A 15,580-nucleotide genomic window follows, 5' to 3' on the forward strand; every position below is an offset into this window, starting at 1 on the left:
TGTTCAAAAAATAACGAGAATTTTCGTTTTATGAAAAAAATATTTATTTATTCATCTACATTAATGTTGTCGCCTTCAAAGTAGTCCCCTTCGGATACAATACACTTATGCCAACGCTTTTTCCAATCCTCGAAACACTTTTGAAACTCAATCTTTGTAATAGCTTTTAGCTCTTTCAGCGATTCGCTTTTAATGTCATCTATGCTTGTAAAACGACGGCATTTTAATGTTCTCTTTATTTTTGGAAATAGAAAAAAGTCTCATGGAGCCATATCTGGCGAATATGGAGGCTGAGGTATCGTTACAGTTTCGTTTTTGGCCAAAAATTCACGAACAAGCAATGAAGTGTGAGCAGGCGCATTATCGTGGTGCAAAAGCCATGAATTGTTTTGCCACAAATCCGGGCGTTTTTTTCGGATTGCTTCACGCAAACGACGTTGAACTTGTAGGTAGTACTGCTTATTGATTGTTTGACCTTGTGGCAAGAATTCATAATGCACTATGCCATTAAAATCGAAGAACACAGTGAGCATAACCTTCACATTCGACCGCACTTGTCGAGCCTTTTTCGGTCTTGGCGATCCAGAATGCCTCCACTGGGACGATTGAGCCTTAGTTTCGACATCATATCCGTAAACCCATGTTTCGTCACCTGTTATAACACGTTTTAGTAGTTCTGCATCGTTATTGACTTCATTTAGCGACTTCTGAGCAACTTCCATTCGCCGCTGTTTTTGTTCGAAATTCAACAATTTTGGAACGAATTTTGCTGCCACACGTTTCATACCCAAAACATTCGAAAAAATTTGATGGCATGAGCCAACTGATATGCCAACATCATCAGCGACTTCTCTGATTGTGATTCGGCGATCGTTCATAACCATTTCTTTCACTTTTTTCACGTTTTCATCGGTTGTTGATGTGCTTGGGCGTCCGGGTCGTTCGTCATCTTCAACGTTTTCGTGGCCATCTTGGAAACGCTTATACCATTCATAAATCCTTGCTTTACTCATAGCAGACTCACTATATGCCTTTGTTAACATTTGACAAACTTTACTACACTTTATTTCATTTTTTACGCAAAATTTAATACAAATTCTTTGATCCATTTTTTTTACAAACGAAAATCGCCGAGCTCGAAAAACACGTCTAACGTTAGCGGCTGCCACTTAAAAAGTAAGCAATGAATATTGCTGAAAATTTTATCGTATTTCAGGGGCATGTGTACCAACATAATAAAAAAAAATTTTATACAAGCGAACTCTCCAAACCCGCGAAATTTAAAAATTCTCGTTACTTTTTGAACACACTTCGTACATTACCAAAAGACATAAAAACAAAAATCGGTAGTGCATTTTGTAGACCAAGAGTTACTCTTTCAGATGCCGTTGTCAGTTTTGCATGAAAAAATTTATTCACAATGTTATAAGGTACCGAATATAGCCAAAAAACGTGATTTTCGCACATTTAGGTTAGGATATCTCAAAATCCTGACGTGCTGCCGCAATTCTGAGCTCGGATTTGGATTCAGCGCACCAAAATTCTTCGGGTGTACTATGTTTGGTCTCTGGTTCTGATACCTTTTTGGCCTGTGTTATTGAGCTTTTTAAAAAACTTTGTTCAATAATGTATAACACTAACGGCTGAGCCACAGGGCATTATGCAAGATTTTCTAAAAAAAAAAAGGTTTAATTGTCATTACTGTAGTGCCGAAAGTAATAATTATATATAGCTCAGATTTAGTATACATGAAGTAGACAATGCAACCTATATAATATTATAAGCTAATTCTTTCAACATCACTCTATGTGGAGATATGAATTTTTGAAATGTTACTTTTTTTGATCAATTTTGATGTTTTTTGCAATTCTATTGATTATTAATTACCCGATTGAGATGAGCGATAGCTCATTTTATAGATAATTCTATTATCTATAACTTATTCCATTGAGGTACATATTTAACTTCAATAGTTTTGGTTTTATACGTGAAAAACATGTTTTTGCAAATTTCAAACGGCTATAAAAAGTTATTAAATGAAAGTTGCGAGTTGAAAACATATACGTTTTCATCTACGCATAGTAATAAACAACTTTGCATAGTCGGTTTGCTGTTAGTATTAATGTCACAAAATACCTCATTTTTGGCTTCATTGATTGGCCTAATAGGATAATTGAACCAGGGAAATAGGGAAAATAGTCTAAACTCAATGTCCCTGAGCTCTGAAATACTCAAGATATGAATTAATAATTCGAATTCCGAAATTTACTGGTTTTCGAATCCTTGGCATTTACTTCTTCATAATGTACTGAGAGATACCTATTTGTTTATTTGGCCATTTTTTATAGTATAGTAGATTATTCGTACTTTTTCTTTCATTATTTCCATTTTCCATATAAAATTATTAAAAAAAATGTAATTTGTCATTTAGACACATGAGTACATCAAATGAATCGACGAGATGAATTATACAGATAACTTATGTCAGAATTTTCTTAATTTATTTACTTAGAATTATTTGAGAAATCCACATCATTATTTATAGAAAATTTGTTATTTAGAACCTTTTTGGAGTGACATCAAATTATAATAAAAAATTTATATTTTAGGGTTTCTTCATAATTTTCTCCTAAAATTAATTAGTGCAGTTGGTTTTTTAAAAAAAGCAATACACGTAATTTTTTATAATTTCTCATAAACAATTGTAATACATACAAAGACCGAGCGCAAACTTATAAATGGTAAACAAGTAATTAATGAGTCAAAGACACCACGAAGGATATAACTGATATACGAGGTGTGATCAAAAAGTAAGATGAATTTTTATTTTTCTCAAAAAATATTTATTTATTCATCAATTTTTATTTTATCTCCTTCAAAGTAATCCCCCTCGGATATAATGCACTTGTGCCAACGCTTTTTCCAATCCTCAAAGCATTTCAAAAAATCATTTTTTGTGATCTTGTTTAGTTCATCCTTCGATGCCGTCTTTATCTCCTCAATCGTGGCAAACCGCCGACCTTTCATAGGCCTCTTCAGTTTTGGGAACAAGAAGAAGTCACAGGGGGCCAGATCTGGGGAATACGGTGCCTGTGGCATCGTTACTGTGTTGGTTTTAGCCAAAAATTCGCGCACAAGCAACGATGTGTGAGCAGGGGCGTTATCATGGTGCAAAAGCCAATTTTTATTTTTCCACAAATTCGGACGTTTCTGGCAGATTGCTTCGCGCAAATTGCGCATAACTTGCAGGCAATATTCCTTATTTACTGTTCTACCCTGTAGCAAGAACTCATGCTGTACCACGCCCCTGCAGTCAAAGAAAACTGTAAGCAAAACCTTTACATTTGATCGAACTTGGCGTGCTTTTTTTGGTCTTGGTGATCCAGAATGCCTCCACTGGGACGATTGAGTCTTAGTCTCGACGTCATAACCGTATACCCATGTTTCGTCACCTGTTATAACCCTGATGAGTAAATCTGGATCATCGTTGACGTCATTCAGTAGCTCTTGGGCGATGCTCATGCGACGTTTCTTTTGGTCGAAATTGAGCAATTTCGGAACAAACTTCGCTGACACACGTCTCATGTCTAAAACACTCGTCAAAATTGATTGGCACGAACCAAATGAGATGCCAATATCATCAGCAATTTCTCTAATGGTAATTCGACGATTTCCCAACACTATTTTCTTCACTTCTTCAACATTCTCATTAGTTGTTGATGTGCTGGGGCGTCCAGAACGAGGTTCGTCGTCGGTGTCTTCTCGGCCTTCTTGGAAGAGTTTATACCACTTGTAAACATTTTTTTGGCTTAAAGTAGACTCACCGTATGCCACTTTCAGCATTTCAAGTGTTTTGGAACATTTGATTCCATTTTTCACACAAAATTTAATGCAAACTCTTTGATCCATGTTTTTAGACAGCAGCAAATTGTGGAGCACGCAAAACACTTCTAACCTTGATGCCTCTCACAAACAAACTAAACATACTACAAAGCTGAAATTTGGAACGTATGTTCTAGACGAGTGTACCGACATAACCAAATAAAAAAGTCGAAGATCGAACGGACGTAGCCCGCTAAATTTCAAAATTCACCTTACTTTTTGATCACACCTCGTATTAACACGCCTATTAATCCGCTCACGCACATTAGAATATTAGGACACGCCTACTAGAGATTGGATATATAAGAGCGAGGAGCTTGGGCTTGGCTGTGCTCTTGGTTTCTAGCGTTCCTATTTGCTTGTAGTTGGTCTCTCCACTAAGCATGCGAAAATACTTGTCGTTAAACGAGAGAAAACAGAATACTTCCTCAAGTCCATCATTGTGGCTAGAACCAAGCTAGAGACCAACTGAACGGATGAGTCCTCTTCCAAAAAATTTAATATTTTTCTATACCTAATTCAAGATCAGTGTTCCCACGGCAAAGCAATAAAGCTGTTTGCTTACATAACAGAACCTTTTCCCGGATATCTTTTCATCTCACGATATATTCGCAACTACATCGGGAGTTCAGAACTTTGGTTTATTGCATAACTTATACAATAATATATTATATTAGTGAACAGACGGGTGTATTATTTTCATGTTATATTAAAAGTGGTATAATTAGTCCGATTTCATCTCATTCAATCTTTGCGTAGCTCATAATAGGTTAAGAAAATTAGAAACAAACTTTTGTTTCTTTAAACCATGTAATATTTTTCATCAAATATTATGTTTATTAGAAGACAGAAATGTATGGAATTAGATATATTACAGTGACATTTTTCTTCCTTCTATAGATATATCTACTGCTCTACGAGCCGACCTCATCCTTTTTCCATCAATAAAATTTTTCATGTGACGTTCAAATCTATTCATCTGTTTTTTAGAAACCTGTAAAAAAATAATTATTAACCATTTAAAGTAATATACAAAATATTTTAAATGATATTTTCAATGCCGCAGTACTAACATGATTAGATATGTAACGAGAATAAGCAGTATGCCTACTCTTCGTCTGTCTCTTTCCCTCACCCCTCTTTTCTCGACAAGGCACACTGGCCAGTGTTGGGCACATATAAGAAAATGAGTCTAAAACCTTTTGTTTTAGAGTCGATAATAGCTGAGGAGCGGAAAGACCAGAATGGAATCAACAGCGGAGCGACAGAGAGAGAGAGAGAGAGAGAGAGCGAGAGCGAGAGAGACAGAAAGATCGCACACACTATACAAGTCTAGGCAGACGTGCGGCGCATGAAGAATAAAATATCCCCTTTAAAGAATCGGTGGCAAAAGCACGAACACGCGCCTCTTTGTTATATGTGGCATCCATTGTGGGGAACAGTAATCGAAGAAGGAAGAAGAAGGATGATCAGATTAACAAAGTTTGCGAATTATTTGTTTAAAGAAAAGAATTTCTTTGTGTGCTAACGACAAAAATAGCGCGTGACGAACGTTCGCGAAGGAATTTTATTTTTAGTATTTCGGACGTCTTTGTTATTGTCTTTGTTATGACCTTTTCTTGGTTAAGGAATTGGGTGACCGTGCGTACGTCATTGAATTGTTTTGACACTTGGCGCGAACACATTTTCCGTGTCAGTTTCCCTTCACTTAGAAAATTAGAATTTTATTATTTTGCTTATGTTATATGATGTTTTCTGGTATGTGAATATGTGTTATTTACCAATTTTTTCTTTAGGCTTAAGCCAGGCAATTTCTCGCCAGCTCAGAGCCTAAAAAGAAATGAAATTTATGGTATTCTAATTACGTGTCAGGTTTTGTATCTTTAGGTTGTTTCGACTTGTTTATTACATTTTTTTTTCAAACATCATAATATCGTTAGTATGTAGGAACAAATACCACGTGCAGACGTTTACGCACGTGAAAAATGTAAAGCGTAAAATCGATTCAACATGTGATGGGTAAGGCAATCGGTGAGATTGCTCACCCTGTTTGTCTCTCTCTTTCTTCCACGTGCCCTTCCCTTCGACTCTGCCACATCTGGAAAATCGTCGAATCACTATCAGAGAAGTTGCTGAGGATGTTGGTATATCGCTTGGCTCGTGCCATGAAATTTTTTCTAACGTTTGGGGCATGAGACGTGTGTCAGCGAAGTTTGTTCCGAAATTGCTAAATTTTGACCAAAAGAACCGTCGCATGAGCATCGCTCAAGAACTGTTGAATGACGTCAACGACGACCCTGATTTACTCAAAAGGGTCATAACTGGTGATGAATCATGGGTATATGGTTATGATATCGAAACGAAAGTCCAATCGTCCCAATGGAAGAGCCCAGATGAGCCAAGACCGAAAAAAGCACGCCAAGTTCGATAAAAAGTCGATTACCATGGTGTGGTGCATCAGGAGTTCTTACCATATGGACGTACGGTCAATAAACAGTATTATCTTGAAGTTATGCGCCGTTTGCGAAATACGAAGAAAACGCCCAGAATTGTGGAAAAACAATTCATGGCTTTTGCATCACGATAATGCCCCTGCTCACTCATCTTTGCTTGTGAGAGATTTTTTGGCCAAAAATAACACCACAATCATGCCTCAGCCACCATATTCACCGGATTTGGCCCCATGTGACTTTTTCTTGTTCCCAAAACTAAAGAGACCTATGAAAGGACGGAGATTTGCAACGATTGAAGAGATAAAGACTGCATCGCTGGAAGAGCTCAAGGCTATACCGAAAAGTGCTTATGAGAAGTGCTTTGAGGATTGGAAAAACCGTTGGCATAAGTGTATTGTATCTGAGGGGGATTACTTTGAAGGAGACAACATAAATATTGATAAATAAATAAATATTTTTTCTTAAAAATACAAAGTCACCTTACTTTTTGAACACACCTCGTACATTTTATTTTTAATAAATTAATATTATGGAGAAAAAAAACGATATGGATTACACCTAAGCGGACTTTTTTACAAAATAAATTACTTTTTATAAGGCAATTGATATAAATACGAGTAAAACCATAACAGTTTTAATTCACCAATGACTAGCGATTTTACCAGCTTCAAGTGTACCTTAGTCGCACAGAAAGAAAATTTTTTTTATTTTAAAAATTGTTTTTTCGTATTACTTTTTGATTGTATAAGAGATCATTTATTTATAATATCATTTGCAACGGTAGTATATTCAATTAATCGATCCGTTTGCGATTCTGTTACTCGCGCGTTAGTTCGAACGATTAAAAGAGAGAGAGGGGGCGCGCGAGCATTTGAAATAGGCAATTACGCCTCAGCTGTTTTCGCGACAATGCCGCCAAATTATTTTGCACTGTGTTCCGCCGTTTTATAAAGTTTTTCTGGGACGATTTTACGTGCGTGAGTGCAACGGCGTTTTCGCGGCAATAAGAAGCAGCGGTAGAGAAGCAGTAAATTGCAGCAGATTGGAGGCAGAGTGAGGCAGCGCAGCTGATTTATTGGAGGAGTATCGGCAGTTGATTTTTTCATCAACAATTACGGCTGATCACCGTAATTGTACCGCAGGGTAGGTGCACCTCTCTTTATTATTGCGTGACAAAATACATTCAAAGTATTTTGTCAACCGCGATATCGAATCTTTTTGTATTCGCGCCGAGCGTTAGGTTCGCGGTAATTTTCGAATCTTCTCTCTCTCTCTCTCACCGAATATTAATAATTCATTGTAAATCCTATTCGCGTGCGTTAGTCTTTCGGCCCATAAAAGACTGTAGTTTTTATTAATTAAAGTTACGTAATTTTATTCGCCGATTACGTCATTTCATTTCCTATTAGCTTAAGCGATTTATAAAGGCTTAGGTTTTAATCCGATTTCATCTAGGGGATTCAGCGTATTAGGCATAAAGCCATTTACACCTAAGATACATCGAGTGTTACAAGTCAAGTGACTTAAGGTGAATTCAACTCAGTTGGAAAGAAGACACCAAAACGAAATCAACTGACGTAAAGGCGAATACACGTGCGATTATACGTATTTAACGGAGCGGTGGTTAGCTCTGCATCGTGGAACTTTGTGCTTAAATAAATTTTCCATTTTGTTAGATGACCTCCCCCGTTACACATTATGTTATCATTAGGTTAATATTATCGTCACGTTAACGAGCGTATTATTTTATTTTACCAATTTAATTTAAATTTTTTATAAAATGAAATATTGTAAGCGTGCTTCAGAGTGGGACTCAATTATAGTAATGTGTCATAGTAGGCGACGTACCTTATCTCTTCTTTATTTTTCCCGATTGTATATTCACCATTCAAGACGGTATTCATATTATGGAATGATGTCTCTTCAAAGTTATACTAATTTGAGTGTGAAAAACTTACTCTAGAAACGTAGACCTAAATGTTTCACATTCGTTATCAGACCAGTCTTGATTCCTTGAAAGCACTATTTATTTCACTCCAACAAACAATTGTGTTTTTTGCGATAATCCAGCACGAATGACAGACGACGACTTACTGCTTGAAGTAGACCTTACACGATGTCGAGGCAACAGCAGATTCAGTGTTCGAAGTAATAATCTCGTGATACGTTGGTTCAAAACCGTCATGTGGTGGTTTCAATGATGTAGTATATACTAGATCTCTCATAAAAATTTTGATTTTACGTGCCTCTAAAAAAAGCAGCATGATTTTAGATAAATACATTGTAGCTTGAAGTTTCTTCTTGTCGAACACAGGTAAGATCGGAGAAAGAACTAACTCATGATTTGAAAAGTTTGGGCCTAACGAAGAACGTACGTTTTTTTTCGGTACAAATTGGCTTTACTCATCAGTATGATTTTTATCAAGAGCAATAGTATCCTTCCAACGCCGCTCTAATAATTCAAAATCACTTTGTAGGCCAATCAAGAGAGCTAAAACGTGACAAAAAGTTCAGAATCGATGGGACCGCTGTTTTTTGTTGAGGATGATATGACAAGTAGTGCTATATAGTTTGTTACTAAAAAAACGATGCTCAAGAAATCAGGATGGTGCAAAGTTGACAAAATAATGATTTTTCGTTCTGTAAGCGTAGGAATGCATTTTAGAGAAAAAAGCATATCGTGAAAGTTGTAGATACGATAAAAACCTATAATTTGAACCGTCACATGGTTAATTTCGTTTATTGGTATTGCATAAAGAGCGAAAAAGCGACTAAAATGGCTATTATTAAGATATTAATTATTTATTGTAATTTTCACTTTTTTTAACTGTTTTGGCTTGCAAGATGTAGCTTGTACCATTTTAAGAAATCGACGTATTGAAAAATTCGAAATTATTTATTAATTCCTGAGCTATTGCGATTAGTTTATCCCGAGATACACTAAGCACGAGATCACTACTTTTTACTACGTTTTTTACTACGTTTTTTAATGACATAAAAAACCATTTAAAGCAAAAAGGCTCTTTTTTGCTTATAATTAATTCAATTTGCGACGACCCAATTCATTTTACAAATTTATAATAAAAGAATTCTTAACACTAATTTCAAGGCGCAGATTTGAAAAAAAAGTTTGTTTATGTCCAATAGGATGCGAGATACGACTTTTTTTTCCAAAAATTCGTTGCCCTTTTATTTACAATATTTAAAAACTTTTATTTATAATATTTAAAAGAAAAATTTATTTATAATTTTAAATATTTATAATATTTAATACAAATTTCATAATATATAAAAAATATTTATATTACTTATAATTTAGCGGCAATTGATACCGTAAACTCTATATTTTCAAAATCTCTTATAGAATTTAAAAACTTGAGATTTTTTTCAAATGATATTGGAAGGGAATGTTACCTGTTTATAAAGCAAAGGGCTAGTTATAGTGGAGGGGGGGGCCTGCCAGCGAGCTCTTGCTGCCTCAAAAAAATTACACTTACCTTCAAATCGGTGACGCTTTGAAAAATTATTGGTAACTTCTGAACTAATGGCTGGATTCAATGTTTTTTTTTAATTTAGAGTAGCAAATAAAATTATGAACATCGGTACAGTTTATTTTCATAAGAAACTAAAATTTCATTTATTGTTAACAAAATTTTTACAATGCACTTAATTCTAATGATAAATATATTTTTTCACGATTACTCTTGATTTTTTTTGTTCTTGGCGAATGACAATTTCACTATCATCATTAAAAAAAATATTTGAGAGATTTTCATTAGTCTCACTGTCATCAACCGGCTCTTTTTCCAATTCTTATGATTTTGCATTTGTGCATTTGTTTCTATTACAAAAACCACACAATCGAGAACATTTTAAACCATGTCTATGACAACTACACCTTTGACATTTACATGAAATTTTATTTGCAATATCAGGTGGTATCATTAGATTTATGGAATAAATAGGTTATAATTCTATCTCTCCCTTTTGCCAACCGTAATCAAGTGGATTCAAATAATTGATACACTAAAATAATATAAAAACAAATATTGTTATTATTTATGATGTAATAAATACTAAAATTAACGTAATAAGGGTCTCCAAAATGAATTAGGCTTTTAGTGAGATAATCCTTATTGACGTATAACTTTAGGATTATTGAAGAAGAAGAGAAAGTTGCGACCGTTAGTAGATGCTATTTAAGAGGGGACTATATAAAAGAATAATAGAACGGTTCAAGCTATAGGAAGTTGGGCGACGCCAATCTGGTCAGACGCTATTGCTACTCCAGTAACATCTGTACTATTGAAAGTAACGGACGTGTATTTTCTCGCCAAAACTTCTCAGCAACAGTGTATTGCAAAATAATCAGAAGTTTTTACTAAACTAACATCAATAAAAGAACTTATAAGATATTTCTTATCAAGTGTCCATCATTATTTGAATCATTTTTTGCTGCAAAATAATCATAAATAATAGTTATAACATGCATCGAACTTAGTTTTGTAACGTTCAAAATATTTAAATATTCGCTAATTTATCTTTGAAAGTACCCGCAGAATCCTTATAGGGAATGGTTTTCGACCAATTTTTTTGTAACTTTGTAATACAATTACATATATAATATAATTACATATATATTTTGTAATAAATTTACATATATATTACATATTTTGTGTATGTGTGTGTGTGTGTGTAATATATGTGTAATATCCATTACTTTAAAAATGGAGAGGAGTGTACTAGAAGAAAGTCCTGCCGAACACAGTGACAACAATCATACTCTGTCATTCGATGGCAACAGCACCATGCACGAGAATTCAGATGGTGAATCGTCAGAAGACACTGGCATGGATTATACCAAGGTTTGTCTTATTTGCTCTAAAAATATGAATCCTATAAACTCAAGGAGTTTGGGTTCAAAAGCCAAAGAAAGCATTATTGAGACAAGGTAAAAAAGAAAAGATTTGAAATTTAGAAAGGTACAGAGTTGCGTTACGTTAAAATTGCATAATAACTGTTATGCGATGTACATACGCTCAATTAGTATTGCGAAGGCAACTAAAGAAATTAATGCATATCGAAAATTATTGCGTGAAAATATAAAAGCTGCAAAATCATTTGATTTTCAAACAAATTGTCTTATGTGTAGCAAAAAAAAAATTATTATTAAGATGGCAGACAGGTATCTAGCAAATACAATGCCACTATACGAGTAGATACCGTTACTGTTATCTTTGAAGTATTCGATGAAAAACATACATTACAAAATGAGGAAAAGTTATTATTATCTCGGTTAGAATACATTAAAGAAAATTTTGAAAGTATAAAAGTACAGTATCGCGGAGTATGTTACAAAAGATTTTTTAATTATAAAACTAAAAATACTAAAGGAAGGCCAATAAATTCAGATTTATCAAATGTAATAGTATTTATAATAGATTATATAATGAATAATATAGCTGAATGTCAATTTTCGTTAAATGAAATTTAGTAACAGTACGGTGGCAATATTGATGTCAGTTCTCGAATAGTCAAGTATCATTAATCACAGCATTATAATGACGAAGTAGTTTTCTATAACTTTAAAGAAAATTTGCACATTTTTAAGAGAATAAACGAGAACGAAATAAATGATGACTGCTATTCCAAAAGAGCTATTAATAAAGAAAAAGAACGAATGAGAATTATTGAGATGGCCGGTAATATAATTTTACAAGATATTCAATTTCATCATTATGATATATCATATTATACAGATCCCTCTTCTTTATTGAACAATGCAGAATCAGATGTGCCACCTACATTATTATCGTTGATTACATTATTATTAACATCCCACAAACGGTTCAAAACTGATATTTCCTCACAAAAATTGAGTAATCGTATTGTAACTATTTCACATATTATCATTTCATCAATTAGGTCAAAATCTTTTATATCGTCGATTTTATTATGACTATCGTTTATGATGCATAGGAAATATGCTTCAAAATCTCTTATAGATTGTCTCTCAAATGTAGATTTATGTTTTTCTTATTATGATACAATTTTATTTGAAGCATCCATTGTTAAAAATTCAGTCAATATTCAGATTTCTACAGATTCATTTGTTCAGTTCATTTATGACAATGCAGATCATAATACTGCTACTATCGATGGAAGTAACACGTTTCATGCTATGAGTAGTATTATGGCTGTTACTCCTTCAGCAGTATCAACGTCTAAAAAAATAGAAAAACTAAAAAAACTTCCTTCTAGTGAAATCGCAAAATCTTTTTCTTTTCTACCCATTACACAAGTTCATTTTAATTTATCAGAGTATATTTTAATTTATTCAACAAATTAGAGTAAAAAAAATTGATTATTCTAACTCTTCAATTGATATTTCTGATTTAGATTTCTTTTGGGTATATATAAAAAATGATTCTCCATCGAATACCAAAGCTTGGCTTGGATTCCGTGAAGTACATTCAACCATTACAGAATTTAGCGTATCAAATATCATTCTAAATCATTGTAAATACTCTTGCTAGTAGTGAGCATACTATTCTATCAGTTTTAATAGAAGTAGTGGATAAGACAAAATCAAATGAACAAAACTACGAATTTGTTACATTTGATCAGCTTTTATATTTAAAAGCTCGCAAAATGGTTGCCTCTCTTGAACTTGAAAATGATATTTGTGGTATTCGTAGTATAATTGTTAGATTAGGAGGGTTCCATACTCTAATATCTTTTTTAAATTCTATGAATTATTTCATGGAAGATTGTGGAATAAAGGAAGCCTTTTCGTTATTGTTTGCTGAAATTTATGCTGAAAAAACACTCTCTGAACACGCTTTTTCTCGATTTATTAGAGGTCATCTCTTGAATCTCGTTGCTATAAGTCGACAAATAATGCATAAATGTAGTTTTACAAATGAGAAAGTGGAAAATCTTGAAAATTTAAAACAAAAAAATGAATTTGATGAAACAGAATTTTACGATAATGCCATTTTTACTGGCATATTACTAAAATTTAAAGAACAAAGCGTTGCATTAAAAGACAATGGACCAACCGCTCAACTCTTTTTACAATATTTAGATAGTATTATATTAATAATGAATTTTTATCATGTTGAAAGGTCAGGGAATTTCAAATTACATTTAAACTGCATTAAAGAAATGATACCATTTTTTTTTGCGACGGAACATAATAATTATGCAAAATCAGCGCTTTTATATTATCAAGACTTGGTTGCATTACGATCTGTAGTTGGTATCACTAAATATGACATGTTTGCAAATGAGAAGTATTTCACTATTCGTCGTTTAAACAAACAGTGGAGTCGTATTTGGTCTAATATGGTTATAGAACAAGACCTCATGTGTGCCTTAAAATGTATTGGCGAAATAACCCACGGGCGTACTATAATATAAAGTACAATAGCAAAATTGATTGCTTATACAATTACTCTGATAGAAGTCTGCACAAAAATGGAAAATTTCTATTCGTATGTACGAGGTCTGTTCGGAAAGTATCGGGCCTATATTTATATTTTCGTGCTAGCGTTATTCTTCATTATCTGGTGGGTGGCATCCTTCAAAGTAATCCCCACTTGATTGAATAACACGGTTCCAACGATGTTTCCACTTTTCAAAACAGTCCTGGAACTCACTTTTAGGGATAGCCTTAAGTACACTTGTCGCATTGTTTTCAACCGTTGTTTTGTCATCGAATCGGTGTCCTTTGAGTGGTTCTTTTAGTTTTGGAAACAGCCAAAAGTCACAAGGGGCTATGTCGGGACTATGTTACGTATGGAGGTTGCCGAAGCAATGCGATATTGTGTTTGCTCAAAAACTGCTGCACAAGATTGGATGAATGCGCTGGCACATTATCGTGATGGAGAAGCCAGTCACCACTTTCCCAAAAGTACGGCCGTTTTCTTCTTACTGCATCACGCAAACGTTTCAAAATTTGAACGTAGTATTCTTTATTGATTGCCTGACCTGTTGGTGCATATTCGTGATGTACAACACCTTCACAATCGAAAAAAACAATCAACATTGACTTAACATTGCTCCGACTTTGACGTGCCTTTTTTGGTCTTGGCGATTCAGAATTCAAGTATCATTTAAGTTATTATATGTATTATTTTATAATTTAAGTGAAGATTGTTGTTTTGTTGCAGGATCATAACTATAAACCCATGATTCATCACCTGTAATAACTTTTCTAAGCACATTATCATCATTATTGACCATTTCCAGGTTGTCTAGAGCGATTTCTAAGGGAATGTTCTTCTGCTCTGCTGTGAGCAATTTTGGAATGAATTTCGTACACACGCGTTTCATTCCTAAATTTTAGGTTAAAATTTCTGAAATGATAGTTTTTGGTATCCCAAGGTCTTCTTCTAGTTCTCGCACAGTCATACGACGATCTTGTTCGATTGCTAGTTGCACCCGCTCAATATTATCTACGGTTTTTGTCGTCGAAGGTCGGACGGAACGAGAATCACTATCGACAGAAGTGCGACCATCCTTGAACCGTTTATACCACTCTTTTATTCGTGTTTTGCTCATACACTCGCTTCCGAAGGCCTTTTGCATCATTTCAATAGTTTCCGAACTCGTTTTTCCGAGTTGAAAGCAAAATGTGATGCAAATTCGTTGATCTTGTTTTTCAGTCATTTTTGACAATATCAAAATCCGACGAACGCAAAAAAGGCACTGTAAACAAAGACACGCTGCGCATGAACTATACATCCGGCAGGTGTCAGTAAGTAACCAATAGATTCGTGAGGCTTTACTGTTGACGTTTCTGTCCGGTAGAGGTCGCTCGAACACTATGGCGCGAAGATATAAACGTAGGCCCGATACTTTCCGGACAGACCTTGTATACGGTAGTAGCGAACTACATGTTGACTCCCGTGTAAATAGAATTAAGAGGGATGACTCTAATTTAAAATAATTGTTTGATTTTTATAATGAACACGATCGATTTCCTATTTCTAACACAGTTCAATCTACAGTTTCTGGTCTTGTTGGGGATACTTGAGTTAATTGTCATAAAGTTTATGAAACTAGTTTTGTTCGTATTGTTAAGCGACAAATTCGGTAAAACATTTGATGAAATTATATGTAAACGAAAAGACCAAGTAGTACCTTTGAGCATTATGCATAATAAAACAAAAATTAATGAGAAAATTGTCACAGTTTCGCCGCTTCTAATATTTCAACGCATTTCTCTTAATTCAACTCAA

At 34.3% G+C, this 15,580-nt stretch overlaps 1 protein-coding gene across 4 annotated transcripts in view; it reads right to left on the reverse strand.

Annotated features, from left to right (window-relative positions):
* Positions 1 to 4,565: 4,565 nt before the first annotated feature.
* Positions 4,566 to 15,580, reverse strand: part of LOC131672465 (protein IWS1 homolog) — a 555,150-nt gene continuing 544,135 nt past the window's right edge. For all 4 annotated transcript variants that reach the window (XM_058949712.1, XM_058949694.1, XM_058949720.1 and 1 more), the window contains one exon: positions 4,566 to 4,876. In XM_058949712.1, the coding sequence (XP_058805695.1) occupies positions 4,754 to 4,876 (123 nt within the window). In that variant the 3' untranslated portion in view covers positions 4,566 to 4,753. The remainder of the gene's footprint in view (positions 4,877 to 15,580) is intronic.

Source organism: Phymastichus coffea, unplaced genomic scaffold (assembly GCF_024137745.1).
Source record: "Phymastichus coffea isolate CEN01 unplaced genomic scaffold, Cenicafe_Pcof_1.1 PCOF00011, whole genome shotgun sequence".
NCBI lineage: Eukaryota > Metazoa > Arthropoda > Insecta > Hymenoptera > Eulophidae > Phymastichus > Phymastichus coffea.